This window comes from Pristiophorus japonicus, chromosome 4 (genome assembly GCF_044704955.1).
Source record: "Pristiophorus japonicus isolate sPriJap1 chromosome 4, sPriJap1.hap1, whole genome shotgun sequence".
NCBI lineage: Eukaryota > Metazoa > Chordata > Chondrichthyes > Pristiophoridae > Pristiophorus > Pristiophorus japonicus.
Genome location: NC_091980.1, coordinates 246,130,149 through 246,147,896, shown reverse-complemented (window position 1 = coordinate 246,147,896; position 17,748 = coordinate 246,130,149). Strand labels below are relative to the sequence as shown.

The 17,748-nt window shown below is 44.3% G+C and overlaps 1 protein-coding gene across 8 annotated transcripts in view; it reads left to right on the top strand.

The window, feature by feature from the left end:
* LOC139263345 (centrosomal protein of 170 kDa protein B-like) overlaps window positions 1-17,748 on the top strand; it is a 113,179-nt gene that overhangs the window by 83,313 nt on the left and 12,118 nt on the right. For 5 of the 8 annotated variants that reach the window (XM_070879264.1, XM_070879258.1, XM_070879259.1 and 2 more), the window contains 4 exons: window positions 3,712-3,928; window positions 10,112-10,244; window positions 17,253-17,291; window positions 17,407-17,547. In XM_070879264.1, the coding sequence (XP_070735365.1) occupies window positions 3,712-3,928; window positions 10,112-10,244; window positions 17,253-17,291; window positions 17,407-17,547 (530 nt within the window). The remainder of the gene's footprint in view (window positions 1-3,711; window positions 3,929-10,111; window positions 10,245-17,252; window positions 17,292-17,406; window positions 17,548-17,748) is intronic. The other 3 variants (XM_070879263.1, XM_070879265.1, XM_070879260.1) reach the window with 2 other exon arrangements.

Below are 17,748 nucleotides of genomic sequence, written 5' to 3'. Positions count from 1 at the left end.
CTCCTCTCACTCCTAAATGGCCGACCCCTTATTCTGAGATTGTGAATCCTGGTTCTAGACTCCCCAGCCAGGGGAAATATCCTCCCTGTAGCCCTGTAAGAATTTTGTATGTTTCAATGAGATCACCTCTCATTCTTCTAAACTCTAGAGAATATAGGCCCAGAGTTTCAATCTCTCCTCATTGGACAATTCCCCCATCCCAGGAATTAGTCTGGTGAACATTTGTTGCATTCCCTCTATGCCAAGTATATGTTTCCTGGGTAAGGAAAACAAAACTGTACACAATAACCCAGGTGTGGTCTCACCAGTGCCCTATTTAATTGCAGTAAGACATCTTTACTCTTGTACTCAAACCCTCTTGTAATAAAGGCCAACATACCATTTGCTCTCTAATTGCTTGCTGTACCTGCATGTTAACTTGCAGTGATTCATGTACAAGGACACCCAGGTCCCTCTGAACACCAACATTTCAAACTATCTCACCATTTTTTAAAAATACTCTACTTTTCTATTTTTCCTACCAAAGTGGATAACTTCACATTTCTCCACATTATGGGCCCAAGTTTCCACATGATTTGCGCCTGATTTTTAGGAGCAACTGGTGGCGAACGGACTATCTTAGAAATCGCAATTCTTCACTTTTTTTTCTGCAGTTCTAGTCAGGTAGAATAGTTCTAGTTTGGAACAGAATTTTTTCTTCAAAAGGGGGCGTGTCCGGCCACTGACGCCTGATTTGAAAGTTTCCACAGTGAAAACGTACTCCAAACTAAAGTAGAATGGAGCAAGTAAAGATTTTTGTAGAACTGAAAAAACCTGTTCTACACATTAAAAAATCAGGCGCAGGTTACAAATTAGGCGTCCAGAACGAGGTTGAGGGGGGAAGGGAACTCATTAAATTCTACAATAAATCCTTATTTATACTTCTACAAATATTATACAAATAAATCCAACCTGAATAAACATTTATAAGCAAAGAAAAGATTAAATAAACCATCTTCCTACCTGTGTGAAAGTGCTTCAGCCAGGGAGAATTCTGCAGCCGTTCGTTGCCGCTGAGCGGGAGGAGGGGTGGGGAGAGAAAGCCATTCGTGCCGCTGAGCGGGGGTGGGGGGTGGGAGAAAGCTGTTTGTGCCGCTGAGCGGGAGGGGGGGGGAGAGAAAGCCGTTCGTGCCGCTGAGCGGGGGGTCGGGGGGTGGGGGGGAGAGAAAGTGGTTTGTTGTTGTGGAGGGGAAGGAGACAGCGGTTTGTTGCCGCGGAGGGGAGGGAGGGGAAGGAGACAGCGGGTTGTTGTTGTGGAGGGGAGGGAGGGGAAGGAGACAGCGGGTTATTGCCGTGGAGGGGAGGAAGGGGAAGGAGACAGCCATTTGTTGCCGTGGAGGGTGGGGAGGGGAAGGAGACAGTGAGAAAGGTAGTCTCAGTGCTGATGGCAATGTGATTTTATTAAAAAAATTTCAAAAATTAAACAGCTACAAAGAACTACAAAAATGGCCGAGTGCCAATGTTTTTTTTCACACTGAGCATGCGCGAACGCTCCAACGCGCACGCGCAGCGTTGCCGGCAGGAAAAAAACGAATTTAAATAGTACCCGCCCCCTCCCACTTACAAAATCGGCGCGAGTGTAGGCTCCGCCCCCCTGGGCGCCGCGCCAAACAGACAAGGAGCTGCAAAGCGCTCGAGAATAGCGTGTTTTTTTTCTGGCGCCGTTTTAGGCGTGAAAAACGGGCGCCCAGTTCGGAGGGGTGCCCGTTTTTTATCCTGTGGAAACTTGGACCCTATATTCTATTTGCCACGTTCTTGCCCACTCACTTAGCCTGTCTATATCTCCTTGAAGCTGCTTTGTATCCTCCTCACAACTTAACATTCCCACCTAGCTTTGTATCATCAGCCAACTTGGCTATATTGCACTTGGTCCCCTTATCCAAATCATTGATATAGATTGTGAATAGCTGAGGTCCAAGCACTTATCCTTGCAGCACCCCACTAGTTACAGCCTGCCAACCTGAAAATGACCTGTTTATTCCAACTCTGTTTTCTGTCCATTAACCAATCCTCAATCCATGCTAGTATATAACCCACCCCCCCCTCCCATCCCATGATCCTTAATTTTGTTTAGTAACCTCTAGTATGACACCTTATTGAATGCCTTCTAAAGATCCAAATACACCACATCCACTGGTTCCCCCTTATCTATTCTACTACAGGTTGAGTGTCCAAAATCTCATGTTCCGGAATCCAGACATCGTGCTGATCTGTGGCAGGGTCGTCCGGAAACCGGAAAATGTTCTGAAATCCAGACTCGGCTGCCCGACCTACCTTCGGTCTGACCTCCGGCTGCCCGACCTTGCAACCGCCACCCCCCCCAGCTTACCTTGGCTGTCTGACCCCCCCACACCACCTCCCCTCCACTCCACCCCCACCGCCCCACCTACCTCGGCCCTAGCAAAGACATTACGAAATCTGGAAATTTCCGAATGGCCTCGGACTTGAGGTCTCCGGATTTCGGACGTCACACCTGTAGTTACAAGCTCAAAAAACTCTTAATAGATTTGTCAAACATGATTTGCCTTTCATAAATCCACGTTGACTCTGCCTAATATTATTTTCTATGTGCGCTATTACCACCTCCTTAATAATAGATTCTAGCATTTTCCCTACTACGGATGTCAGTACTGATTTGGTTTGCTGCAGTGAAAAGCTGAAGCTTGTTACAGGAATTGAGGAACAGGAGTAGGCCATTCACCCCCTCGAGCCTGATTATGATCCTGGCTGATCTGTATCCCAACTCTGTCCACCCGCTTTAGCTCCATATTCCTTAATAACCTGGCTAACAAAAATCTAGCGATCTCAGATTTAAAATTATTAATTAAGCTAGCATCTACTGCTTTTTGTGGGAGAGAGTTCCACACTTCTACCACCCTTTGTGTGAAGAAGTGTTTTCTAACTTCTCCCTGAATGGCCTGGCTCTAATTTTAAGGTTATGTCCCCTTGTCCTCGACTCCCCCACCAGTGGAAAAGGTTCCTCTCCTTTTACCCTATCAATTCCTTTCAAAATCCTACAAACCTCAATCAAATCACCCCTTAACGTTCTATATTCCAGGGAATACAAGCCTAGTATATGTAATCTCTCATCATCTAATCCTTGGATCCCTAGTATAATTCTGGGGAATCTGCGGTGCCCAGAACTGTACACAGTAATCCAGATGTAGTCTGGCTGGGGATTTCTATAGCTGTAGCAAAGCTTCCTCCCCTTTATATTCTAGCCCTCCAGTTATAAAGGCTAACATTCCATTAGCCTTTTTGGTTAATTTTGTACCAGACTACGACATTTAGTGATCTGTGTACATGGACCCCCTAAAACTCTTGGGACTTCCATTGTTTCTAGCTTTTTGCCATTTAAAAAATATACTGCTGGTCTATCCTTTTTATGATGCAGCAGAGTTCTGATTCTAATAAATGGAACAGCATTGCTAGTGTCATCATATCACATGTTTCTGAATGGGAAAATTCATTTTACAGAACTTTCTGAAAGAAACATTTAAAAAAAGGTAACAGTTCAACTCCTGATATGAGAGCACTGACCTCTGCTCCAAGTTTCTGAACAATCTCCCTTTGTAGGAATCGTGTGCTTTGTTTTAAATCTTGGGTTGTTCTTCCTTTTGCTTTCATTCTTTTATTACCTTTCTCTTTGTTTGAAACTAATTATTTTACAAGACTCAAGATGGAGACAACAAACTTCAGATTACACTTCTACTTCAGAGGAGGAGTATAACTCAAATCACACCTCTCCTAAACACAACCGCTTACATGCTTCAACAGCCACACACAGCAGTAGAGCCCAGTCTTCCAGTTCAGGAAGAACAAGACAAAATGTGGATGATGACGAAGATCCGTATGAAAACTGGACTACACACAGTGCAGAAATTGCAAGGTATTGTAGAATTGTGCTTTGTGCATTAGACTAAAAACCAAGCGATTAAGCAGATCATTTTGGTTTCATACTTGGTGTGTTTTTTTCCTTTTCTTTGGTCTTGCTCATTACCACACACCATTCTGAAGTCAAGACCACAGGCTGGTGACCTGCTCCTAGCATGCCATTAACATTGCTGTTGATTCAGCTGCTAAAAGATGCACACAGTGCCTTGCTCTCTGATGTTTTCCTCTTTGAGGAAATGCCAAGGATGACATCAGAAGTTCAGCATTGGGAATTGTAGGCAAAAGTAGGGGCACACTTAGAGTATCAATATACTAGGTGCCTGCTATATGTACTTGAAGGGCAAAGAAAGTCTAGGTTGGGTACTTCTTGTTTAAAGCATTTCTTTTATAAAAGAAAATAATAGACTTGCCAGAGTTTTTTAAATGTCAATTTTATTGCTAGCATGGAGACCCTTAAGTAGGGCTACTGTCCATGCAAGGCCTCTAGTAATGTCAATTACAGAGGATATCCTGGAACAGCTCTGTTGCAAATACCAACAGTTGTAACTTTTGAACAGGCCTGAGTGTCATTCAAAACTGTCAGTTCTGGTCAATAGAGTGGTTTCTTGGGGGTCCCATAGCTCTTGGTTCTCATAGCCTATTTCTCCTGCTATTTGCAATGGCACTATGCAGACATGGGAACTCTTAAGTGATGCAAATTAGGTCTATTATCATCTTCTCTATAAAGGGAATACTTTGAACAAAAAGTATTCCTACCCATGAAATTTGTTTTCCTTTAATCAGAATGTAGTCTTCCTCCAGGGTAGATAAGGAAAGCAGACCACATATTTTGTCACTAATGCTATAACTTTGGAACGGAGCTCTGTCTGTCTTTGCCTCCTAGTGGTGTTCTCACTTTCATAGGCCAGCTGAGCCCTGTTGAAACTTTCCATGTAACTAGTTGCAGAACTCTTGAATGAAGTTCAAACAATAAGTTGCTCAAATTATTTTCCCTGATTAAGGTTATGTTTCTTGCTTTGAAACTGATGCAGACTTTCTCTGGGGAGGATAAATTTAGTTTAAACATTTATTTTAAAAAGAAAAAATATTTCATCAATATTTCAAATGAGGTTATATGGGTTGAACTGAACAACAAAAAAGGGACAATCACACTGCTGGAAGTGTACTATAGACCCCTAAACAGTCAGAGGGAGATAGAAGAGCAAATATGTAGGCACATTTCTGAGAAGTACAAATACAATAGGGCAATAATAGTAGGAAATTTCAACTACCCTAATATTAACGAATAGAATTAGTGTGAAAGGTATAGAGGGAGCAGAATTCTTAAAATGCATTGAGGAAAACTTTTAGCCAGTACGTAGCAAACCCAACAAGCGAGGGTGCGATTCTAGACTTAGTTTTAGGGAATGAAGCTAGGCAGGTGGCAGGATTATCCATGGGAGAGCATTTTGGTGGTAGTAATCATAATTCAGTTAGATTTAGGGTAGTTATGGAAAAGGACAAAGATAGACCAGAAATAAAAGTTCTCAATTGGTGAAAAGCCAATTTTACTACGCTGAGATGAGATTTAGCCAAAGTGGACTGGAAGGTAAATCAGTGTCAGAGCAGTGGGAGGCATTCGAGGGGGAACTAGTGAGGGTTCAGAGCAAATATGCTCCTGTAAAGAAAAAGGATGGGACTAACAAATCTCGAGCCCCTGGATGTCAAGCGGCATATAGGATAGGATAAAGAAAAAAGGGAAGCTTATGACCGATACTGCGGGCTCGATACTGCAAAAACCCTGGATGAGTATAGAAAGTGCAGGGGTGAAATTAAAAAGGAAATTAGGAAAGCAAAGAGAGGACATGAAAAAATATTGGCAAGTAAAATCAAGGAAAACCAAAGATGTTTTTAATAAATACATTAAGAGCAAGAGTATAACAAGAGTAGGGCCTAGAGACCATAAAGGCAACCTGTGTCTGGAGGTGGAATACTTGGGTATGGTTCTTAATGAATACTTTGCGTCTGTTTTTACAAAAGAGAGGGACAATACAGACAGTGCAATCAGGGAGGAGGAGTGTGAAATATTGGATGAAATAAACATAGTGAGAGAGGAAGTATTAAGGGATTTAGCAGCTTTGAAAGTGGATAAATCCCCAGGCCCGGATGAAATGTATCCCAGGCTGTTAAGAGAAGCAAGAAAGGAAATGGTAGAGGCTGTGACCATCATTTTCCAATCCTCTCTGGCTACAGGTGTGGTGCTGGAGGACTGCTAACGTTATACTGTTGTTTAAAAAGGAAGAAAGGGACGGACAGCCTAACCTCGGTGGTGGGAAAATTATTGGAAAAATTCTGAGGAACAGGATAAAGCTTCATTTAGAAAGACATGGATTAATCAAGGACAGTCAGCATGGATTTATTAAGGGAAGGTCGTGTCTGACTAACTTGATTGAATTTTTTGAGGAGGCTATATAATAAGGAGGGTCGATGAGGGTAGTGGTGCATATGGGTTTTAGCAAGGCTTTTGATAAGGTCCTACAATGCAGACTGGTCACGAAAGTAAAAGCCCAAGGCAAAGTAGCAAGTTGGAACTAAAATTGGCTCAAAGGCAGGAAGTAAAGGGTAATGGTCGATGGGCGTTTTTGTGACTGGAAGGCTGTTTTCAGTGGGAATCTGCAGGGCTCAGTACTAGGTCCCTTGCCTTTTGTGGTATATATCAATGATTTAGACTTGAATGTAGGTGGTATGATTAAGGAGTTTGCAGATGATACAAAAATTGGCCGTGTGGTTGAAGATGAAGAGAAATCTGTAGTCTGCAGGGAGATATCAATAGACTGGTCAAGCGGTAGAACAGTGGTAAATGGAATTCAATCCAGAGAAGTGTGAGGTAATGCATTTGGGGAGGGCTAACTAGGCAAGAGAATACGCAATAAATGGTAGGACACTGAGAAGTGTAGAGGAACATTGGAGTGCATGTCCATAGATCCCTGAAGGTAGCAAGACAGGTTAAGAAGGTATTCAGGATACTTGCCGTTATTAGCCGAGGCATAGAATATAAGAGCAGGGAGGTTATGCTTGAACTATCTAAACCACTAGTTAGGCCACATCTAGAGTACTGCGTGCAGTTCTGATCACCAAATTAGAGGAACGATGTGATTACACTATAGAGGGTACAGAGGAGATTTATGAGGATTTTGCCTGGACTGGAGAATTTTAGCTATGAGGAAAGATTGGATAGGCTGGGGTTGTTTTCTTTGGAACGGAGGAGGCTGAGGGGAAACCTTATTGAGGTGTATAAAATTACACCGGGTCAGGCTCCTCGCTGCCCTTTGAAGGCCCCGACCTGCTGTGATGGTTCTTGTAGGTTGGGGCTGCCGCGCCTAATTTCTCTCCACAGGTCTCGGCGTGGCAAGGACCATTAGCAGGTCGGAGCCTTCAAAGGAGCAGCGTGAGCTGGTTCAGGAGGGCGATGGCTGTGACCAGGGTGACTGGATTGGACGTCACCAAGGTCCAGGTCGCTGATTGGAGTGATCGTGGAACGACGTAATCGGGGCCCAGAAGAGGCAAGGGCCCAGGGGCAGTATGGGCCAGCCCACACTGCAATATGTGTGCGCACTAGGTCCGTGCAGCAGAGCAGGTCTCCAATTGTCTTGGTTAATTATTGCCACTGGACCAAGACCTAACTGTCAAGCCCGTGTGGTGGCTGGTGTGCAACGGCCACCACACGTTTTTAAAAAAAAAAAAATCCACACATAGGTATCTTCCACTCTTCAACATATAGTTCAGGATCTGTATTATTAGGTCCTTCACTGAAACACCTGTGAACTCATCCCTTTTTGGCGTGGAAGCAAGTCATCCTTGATACGAGGGACCGCCTATGATAAAATTATGAGGGGCCTAGATAGAGTGGATAGGAAGGACCTATTTCCCTTAGCAGAGGGGTCAATAACCAGGGGCACATATTTAAAGTAATTGGTAGAAGGTTTAGAGGGGATTTGAAGAGAATTCTTTTCACTCAGAAGGTGCCGGGGGTCTGGAACTCACTGCCTGAAAGGGTGGTCGAGGCAGAAACCCTCAGCATTTAAAAAATACTTGTATATGCACTTAAATTGCCCTAACCTGTGGACCAAGAGCTGGAACGTGGGATTTGGCTGGATAGCTCTTTGTCAGCCGGCACAGACCCAATGGGCCGAATGGCCTCCTGTGCTGTAAATTTCTATGATCTCTATTACCCAGCCCTCTGGTTTGTGACATCAGTGGAGATTAAGCTTTGTTCTGTTGTCTGCTGGCTTTTGTCATTGGAGACTTGCCCATTGATGTCAGTTAGTGAGCTGTTAAAAACTCTACACATGTTCCTGCATTTCAGATGATTTCAATCAGCATTGTAGGTCATGGATAATAAATATTTAAGAACCAAAGATATATGTTTAAACTAACAGTAAGAATTCGGTGTATTCAGTGATAATTTTGATAAGCTAAAAGCCAGCAGGTATTCAAGCTTCATAACCGGTGAAATCTGTTACATAGGTCAATTGTCGCAGGTTTTCACCTCAGTGGAATCTCCTGTCTTTTGGTATCTCCCACGACAAATCCACCCCCATTAACATTATGTCTGTATAGAGAGGTTGCATTAAGAAGACCGTTAATATCTCATTGCAAGCAGCAATATTGTGTTAAGGTCAGCCCCTCCAATGGGATATAAATTCTATTCCATGGATCTTTTTCTGGTGAGAGATATCCATTAAAGTAGTATTAGTGCCAGTTAATCTAATGCCTGATACGTTTTGTGAATGCTAAATATTTAGACCGTCTTAAAATTAAACATATAAGGAAAATAGTTCAATTAATAAGGTTAGCTACATAATGTGTGGAATAATAATCTTATCAGTCACATTGGTATAAATTCTGTACTTAAAAAAAAAAAGATACATTAAATGACTTTTTAAAAAAAACTTGTAATCTCATTTCAATTATAACCTGATTGCTGAAATTAATATAGTACATTGCTGAAAGTGCAGTTCAATTAATGACTACAGGTTTATCGTTATCACAGCCGCAGGAAAATGTAATTTGCCATAATGTGATGTCACTTATTCAAAGTTTAGAAAGTATTACTGATAGTTTTATGAAAAAAAGGAAACAAGAGGTTCTGACACAGAAACAGCTCAATTTAACATTTCTATGTTCTTGGTATTGATTCGAAACTCTAAACCAAAGAAGGTACTGCATTCTCTGCTGCATCAGGCTGTGAGCCTGGCTGCATACATTGTAACATGATAACAAGAGAGAGAAGGCCTCACCCCTCCACAGCTCTAACAACCTCCAGCCCTACAACACTCCAAGATGTTCCTCCAATTCTGACCTTTTGTGCATCCAGCTTCTTTTCATCCTGCCATTGGCAGCTGTGCCTTAAGCCATCTAGGGCCTACACTCTAGAATTCCCTCCCTAAATCTCTCCTCTTCACCTATCTCACGTTTTTTTTAAAAGACCCTCCTTAAAACCAACCTCCTTTCCTTTCCTAATACCTCGTACCTTGGCTAAATACCCATTTTTTTCCTTGCTCTTATGTGAAGCAGCTTCTATCTTAATGCCACTATAGAAATGTAAGCGGTTGTTGTTAGCATATTATGTCGAGTTTAAAAAAAACCCAGCACTGCAAATTTGATTTTGTACTTCCAAGCTGGGCTGTGCCGAGAGAGAGCATTTTGAATTTTAGAACATTTGGGTGAAGTCCTGGCTGTAAGTCTGTTGTTGCTTTCATGCTGGGGCTTTCTTAGTTTGGATTCTGGGAGACCAACGTTGTGAGCCAGCTCCCACTGTTCAGATCACTAACTCCCTTGTACTAGTGTCAGGATTGTAAGACTATACAAAACTGTCTCTATGATTTTTGCCGCTGGAAAAATGAAGCTGGATTTAGTAATGTAAACATTGTTTTTTCCATGAGTTGGCCATCAATCTCCCGGAATCTAATTTAATCAAGTGCCAGTCCCGATTGGTTGTGGTATTAGGAACAGTTAACAAATTAAGAGCATCATGTAGGAATTATTTGGGCACATTATTAAAGTGTGTATTGGCACATTATTAAAGTGTATTGATTTCATTGTGATTTATTTTTCTTTAATAAATTTGTAACCAGATGTTACATGTGTCCACTTAAAAACTTTTGTTAACATTAAGCACCACTGTTCTGTATTTCAGACTCAGCCAAGATTTAGCTAAAGATTTGGCAATCCTTGCGAGGGAGATTCATGATGTGGCAGGAGACGGAGATTCTTTTAGTTCATTACCACCTACATCTACCCTTGGTTCCACAATTTCAGCCAGGGAAGAGGTAAGATCACAATTTTAAACTATTTCCAATATGCTCTAGCAGAGATTCAGATAAGTATACCAAAGATATATACAGCAACAAAAGTCATTTAAATCATTAAAACTGCACCATTGTATGATTAAATTTGGAGAGTCGCTAGATTTGTAACTAGGAAGAAAATAAATGATTCGAAAAGCATAAATACAAAAGCATTTGCACACGGCTTTCAGAAACCCAGTACAAATTGTCAAAGATTTGTCAAGAATTTATCAAACCCAAATTATGCAAAGCCTTGTTTACTAATTTTCATCTGCTAAAGTATCGGTTGCACTTCTCGCTCAGATACTTTTGAGTGGCACTATAAGAACATAGGAGCAGGAGTAGGCCACCTGACCCCTCGAGCCTACCCCGCCATTTAATAAGATCATGGCTAATCTGATCATGGACTTATCTCCACTTCCCTGCCCGCACCCCAAAACCCTTTATTCCCTTATCGCTCAAAAATCTGTCTTTCTCTGCTTTAAATATATTCAATGACCCAGCCTCCACAGCTCTCTGGGGCAGTGAATTCCATAGATTTACAACACCCTGTGAGAAGAAATTCCCCCTCATCTCAGTTTTAAATGGGCGGCCCCTTATTCTGAGAATATGTCCCCTAGTTTTAGTTTCCCCTATGAGTGGAAATATACTCTCTGCATCCACCTTGTCGAGCCCCCTCATTGGGCCCAAGTTTCTACATGATTCGCGCCTGATTTTTAGGAGCAACTGGTGGAGAACGGACTATTTATGAAATCGCAATTCTCCACATTTTTTTTTCTGCAGTTCTAGTCAGGTAGAACAGTTCTAGTTTAGAACAGAATTTTTTCTTCAAAAGGGGGCGTGTCCGGCCACTGACGCCTGATTTGAAAGTTTCCACAGTGAAAATGTACTCCAAACTAAAGTAGAATGGCGCCAGAGAAGATTTTTATAGAACTGAAAAAACCTGTTCTACACATTAAGAAATCAGGCGCAGGTTACAAATTAGGCGCCCAGAACGAGGTGGGGGGGAAGGGAACTCATTAAATTCGACAATAAATCCTTATTTATACTTCTACAAATATACAAATAAATCCAACCTGAATAAACATTTATAAGCCAAGAAAAGATTAAATAAACCATCTTCCTACCTGTGTGAAAGTGCTTCAGCCAGGGAGAATTCTGCAGCCGTTCGTGTCGCTGGGAGGGGGGGAGAGGGAGAGGGGGGGGAGAGAGAGGAGAGGGAGAGGGGGGGTGGGGAGAGAGAGGAGAGAGGAGGGAGGGGGAGAGGGGGGAGGGGGGGGGATGGAGGGAGGGAGAGAGAGAGAGAGGGGGGGAGAGAGGGAGGGGAGGAGGGGAGAGAGGGAGGGGAGGAGGGGAGAGAGAGGGAGGGAGGGGGAGAGGGGGGGGGAAGAGAGAGAGAGAGAGAGAAAGGGGGGGAGAGAGAGAGAGAGAGAGGGGGGGAGAGAGAGAGCGGGGGGAGGGAAGGGAAGAGAGAGAGGGGGGAGAGAGAGAGCGGGGGGAGGGGAGGGAAGGGAAGAGAGAGCGGGTGGGGGGGGAAGAGAGAGCGGGGGGAGGGGAGGGAAGGGAAGAGAGAGTGGGTGGGGGGGGAGAGAGAGCGGGGGGGAGGGAAGGGAAGAGAGAGCGGGGGGGGGAGGAGAGAGAGCGGGGCCAGGGTGGAGAGCGGGGGGGGGGGGGGGGGAACGAGAGAGCGCGGCCAGGGTGGAGAGAGGGGCGCGGGGGGGTGGGGAAAAGAGAGCGGGGGGGGGGGAGGAGAGAGAGCGGGGTCGGGAAACAGGAGCGCGGGTCGGGGGGGGGGGGGAGCGGGTGTCGGGGCGGGGCGGGTCTCGGGTCGGGGCGTGGGGGGGGGGAAGCAGGTGTCGGGTCGGGGGGTGCGGAGCGGGTCTCGGGTCGGGGCGGGTCTCAGGTCTCGGGTCGGGGCGTGGGGGGGTGGGGAGAGCGGGTCTTGGGGTGGGGGAGCGGGGGTCGGGGCGGGGGGGGAGCGGGTCTCGGGGCGGGGGGAGCGGGTCTCGGGTCGGAGCGGGTGTCGGGTCGGGGGGAGCGGGTCTCGGGGGGGGGGGGGGAGAATGGGGAGTGGGGGTCGGGTCGGGTCTGGTCGGCGGCGGGGGGGCGGGAGCGGGTGTCTGGTCCGGGGGGGGGGGGGGAGAGCGGGTGTCGGGTCTGGGCGGGGGGGTGGGAGCGGGTGTCGGGTCGGGTCTGGTCGGCAGAGGGCAGGGGGGGGGGGGGGCGGGAGAGCGGGTGTCGGGTCTGGTCGGCGGAGGGCAGAGGGCGGGGGGGGGGGGGGGGGGGAGAGCGTGTGTCGGGTCTGGGTGGGGGGGGAGCGGGTGTCGGGTCTGGTCGGGGTGGGGAGCAAGAGCTGGCCGTGGGAGGAGCCTCATTCACGCAGCCCCAGTGAGGCCATTCAGCCAGGGCTAGGGGCTGCGTGCTTCGGCGCCTGGAGCTACTGCACTTGCGTGCCGACTGTAGCACACATGTGCAGAGGTCCCGGCACTGTTTTCAGCGCCGGGACCTGGCTCCGCCCCCCCCCCCCCCACAGCTCGTGCTGGCTGCGCCGAGGGCCAGAGGACCTGTAAGTAGGTGGAGAATACCGAGGATTTTTTTAGGCGCGAAAAACGGGAGCCCAGCTCGGAGGGGCGCCCGTTTTTTTTCTTGTGGAAACTTGGGCCCAATATCTTATACGTTTCGATAAGATCACCCCTCATTCTTCTGAACTCCAATAAGTATAGGCTCAACCTACTCAATTTTTCTTCATAAGTCAACCCCCTCATCTCCGGAATCAACTTAGTGAACCTTCTCTGAACAGTCTCCAATGCAAGTATATCCTTCCTTAAATACGGAGACAAAAACTGTACGTAATACTCCTCACCAATACCCTGTACAGTTGTAGCAGGCCTTCTCTGCTTTTATACTCTATCCCCCTTGCCATAAAGGCCAACATTCCATTTGCCTTCCTGATTACTTGCTGTACCTGCAGACTCACTTTTTGTGTTTCATGCATAAGGATTCCCAGGTCCCTCTGTACTGCAGCACTTTGCAATTTTTCTCCATTTAAATTATAATTTGCTTTTCTATTTTTTTCTGCCAAAGTGGATAACCTCACATTTCCCCACATTATACGTCACCTGCCAAATTTTTGCCTACTCACTTAGTCTGTCTATATCCATTTGTAGATTTTTTGTGTCCTCCTCACAATTTGCTTTCCCCCACCCATATTTGTATCATCAGCAAACTTGGCTACATTACACTCGGTCCCTTCATCCAAGTCATTAATATAGATTGTAAATAGTTGAGGACCCAGCACCGATCCCTACGGTACCCCACTAGTCATTGTTTGTCAACCGGAACATGATCCATTTATCCCGACTCTCTGTTTTCTGTTAGTTAGTCAATCCTCTATCCATGCTAATTTATTACCCCCAACCCCGTGAACTTTTATCTTGAGCAGTACCCTTTTATGTGGCATCTTATCAAATGCCTTCTGGAAATCCAAATGCACCAGATCCCACTGGTTCCCCCTTATCCACCCTAGTCGTTACATCCTCAAAGAACTCCAGCAAATTTGTCAAACATCATTTCCCTTTCATAAAACCATGCTGACTCTGCTTGATTGAATTATGCTTTTCCAAATGTCCTGCTTTCTTAATAATGGATTCCAGCATTTTCCCAACGACAGATGTTAGGCTAACTAATCTATAGTATCCTGCTTTTTGTCGGCCTCCTTTTTTAACTAAGGGCGTTACATTTGCGGTTTTCCAATCTGGTGGGACCGCCCCAGAATCCAGGGAATTTTGGTAGATTACAACCAATGCATCCATTCTCTCTGCAGCCACTTTTAAGACCCTAGGATGTAAGCCATCAGATCCAGGGGACTTATCCGCCTTTAGTCCTATTATTTTACTGAGTACTACTTAATTAGTAATATTGGTTGTATTAAGTTCCTCCCTCCCTCCCTCCCTCCCTCCCTATATAGCCCCTTGATTATCCACTGTTGGGATGTTTTTAATGTTTTCTACCATGAAGACTGATACAAAACATTTGTTCAACGTCCCTGCCATTTCCCTGGTCTCCATTATTAATTCCCCAGTTTCATCCTCTAGGGGACCAACATTTATTTTAGCCACTCTTTTCCTTTTTATGTACTTGCACAAACTCTTACTATCTGTTTTTATATTTCGTGCTAGTTTACTTTCATAATCTATCTTTCCTCTCTATCATTTTTTTTTAATCGTTCTATGCAGTCTTTTAAAAGTTTCTCAATCCTCTGGCCTCCCACTAGCCTTGGCCAATTGTATGCCCTTGTTTTCAATTTGGTACCATCCTTTATTTCCTTAGTTAGCCACGGATGGTTATGCCTTCTCTTACAGTCTTTCTTTCTCATTGGGATATATTTTTGTTGCGAGTTATGAAATATCTCCTTAAATTGTCTGCCACCGCTCATCAACTGCCCCATACTTCAATCTATTTTCCAAGTCCACTTTAGCCAACTCTGCCCTCATACCTTTATAGTCTCCTTTATTTAAGCTTAGGACACTGGTTTGAGATCCAACTTTCTCACCCTCCAACTGAATTTGAAATTCAACCATGTTATGGTCACTCATTCCTAGAGGATCCTTTACTTGGAGATTGTTTATTAACCCTGTCTCATTATACAGTACCAGATCTAAGAGAGCCTGCTCCCTGGTTGGTTCTGCAACCTACTGTTCAAGAAAACTATCCCGGATACACTCAATGAACTCATCCTCAAGGCTACCCTGGTCAATTTGCTTTTCCAATCAATATGAATTTTAAAATCACTCATGATTATTGCCGTTCCTTTTTTTTTTACAAGCCTCCATTATTTCTTGATTTATACCCTGTCCAACAGTGTAGCTACTGTTAGGGGGCCTATAGACTATGCCCACCAGCGACTTTTGCCCCTTATTATTCCTTATCTCCACCCAAACTGATTCAACATCTTGATCTTCTGAGTCAATGTCGTTTCTCACTAACGCACTGATCTCATCCTTTATTAACAGTGCTATCCCACTTCCTTTTCCTTTCTGTCTGTCTGTCTTACTGAATTGTCAAATAACCCTGAATATTGAGTTCCCAGGCCTGGTCACCTTGCAACCACGTCTCTGTAATGGCTTTCAGATCATAGCACAAATAGATACAAATGGCTTTCAACTCATCTATTTTGTTACAAATGCAATGTGCATTTGGATAAAGAGCTTTTAAATTAGTTTTTTTAATCATTTTTTCCTGCTTTGGCCCCACTTTCTGATTCACCTTTTATGTTTATACATTCTGTCCCCTCCTGGCATGCTCTGGTTTTCATTTCCCTCAGTGCTACCCTGCTGTATTGCCTTCTTGTTGTTTGACTTTTTAAATTTTCGCTCACCTGAATCCTCCCCCCACCCCTCCCCCCCACTAATTAGTTTAAAGCCCTCTACAACCCTAGTTATTCGATTCGCCAGGACCCTCGTCCCAGCAAGGTCTAAGTAGAACCTGTCCGAACGGAACAGCTCCCTTACCCCAGTACTGGTGCTAGTGTCCCACGAACCAAAACCCATTTCTCCCACACCAGTCCTTGAGCTATATGTTTAACTCTCATCTTATGTGCCCTATGCAAATGTGCTCGTGGCTCAGGTAGTAATCCAGAGATTATTACCTTTATGGTTCTGCTTTTTAATTTGGCCCCTAGCTGCTCATACTCTCTCAGCAGAACCTCTTTCTTGTCCTATCTATGTCGTTGGTACCCACATGGACCACGACAACTGGATCTTCTCCCTCCATTCCAAGTTCCTCTCCAGCCCTGAGGATACGTCCTTAACCCTGGTACCGGGCAGGCAACGCAGCCTTCGGGACTCACGCTCTTGGCTGCAGAGAAGCTTATCTATCCCCCTAATGATACTGTCCCCTATCACTACAACATTTCTATTTACTCCCTCCACTTGAATGGCCCCTGTACCACGATGCTGTGGTCCGTTTGCTCATCCTCCCTGCAGTCCCTGCTCTCGTCCACAATGTAAGAGCCTCGAACCTGTTGGACAAAAGCAAGGGCTGAGGCTCCTCCATCACTCCATTTGATTCCACATATCTACTTCACTCTTAGTCACACCCTCCAGTCCTGACCACGAATTGAATTTCAATTAATTACTCTTAATTGGTGTGACTAGCTCCTGGATTACGGTGTCCAGGTAACTCTCCCCCTCCCTGATGTAGTGTCCACAGCTCAGACTTCAGTTCATCAACACAGAGCCGAAGTTCCTCGAGCTGGAAACACTTGCTGCAGATGAGGTCGCCAATGGCGTCCACCAGCTTCCACATGTTGCAACAGTGACACATCGTCTGCCCTGCCATCTCTAATGTATTTAATTAATTAGATTTAATTTTTAGTTATACTCAATATAGACTGTTTAAATTTATTCACTGGGAAATACAGATATTGCAAGTAGAAGCTATGGAACTCCTGTTTTTTTTTCTGCATTGAAAACAATGAAGTTTGAGTTGAGACTGCATACCACGAAACAAATCTGCATCAGAACCATTTTGATCAACTTTGCTCATTAAAATGAAACTTTTGCAGGTAATTTGGCAACATTAAAGAATTTTTAGTGTGGGGGGGAGGGGCTGACTTTTATATAATTCCTGAATGTGGAAAAACCACATAGGGACTTATATTTACAAGATGTTTGTCTTACTTGCTTTACTGTTGAACCTTTTCCAATATGAAGAGTTAAAATTACTTTATAGTCTGTCAGCAACATTCCCTCCAAGCTGTGCGGCCGTGCAGCTATTTGACAGTGCCATTAAGTTTTGTGCATGCGTGAAACCGAATGGGCTGCGCACCCAAAAAAAATTAATTAGAGGGAACATTGTCAGTAAATGTTTTTCACAAATGCATCAAATTTTTAGACAATTTGGTCCTTTCGAGTCTCTTTACTGCTAAACTTTGATAGAAGTTCTAATCAAATAATATGATATCTGTTGTTTCATTTTTTTTAAACCCAGATTCCAAAATCATCGTCACGGACATCCCATAAATCACAGGTGCTTCATTTCGTTTCCATCTTTCATTTTAGGACATGTGATTTCATATATGTTTGCGCACTTAAACGCACATCGTTAAACTAAGATTTTAAATGTAGTTTACACATTTTTTTAGTTGGTGCAGCACATTCCTGAAGCAAGTCTGAACTTTCAGAAGGTTCCCCCAGAATCTTCAGGAATTAAGAAAGATTTGGATCAAAATATGAATGATAGCAAAGATCCAGATTCAAAAAGAAGAAGCTGGAACAGAGAAGAGGTTGTCTATGTTTTCTTTATATTTGAGAAATGCCATGAGTTATCTTTGTTTCTCAGAAGTGTGGGTGCCTCATTTTATATTAACTACTATAGCGATGGACTAATTTGTAAGGCACTGTAAAGCTAACATTACAAGCGAATGTGTCATAATAAAATCTACATTACATGAAGCCTTAAATATTTTGTAAATGTTATCAGTACA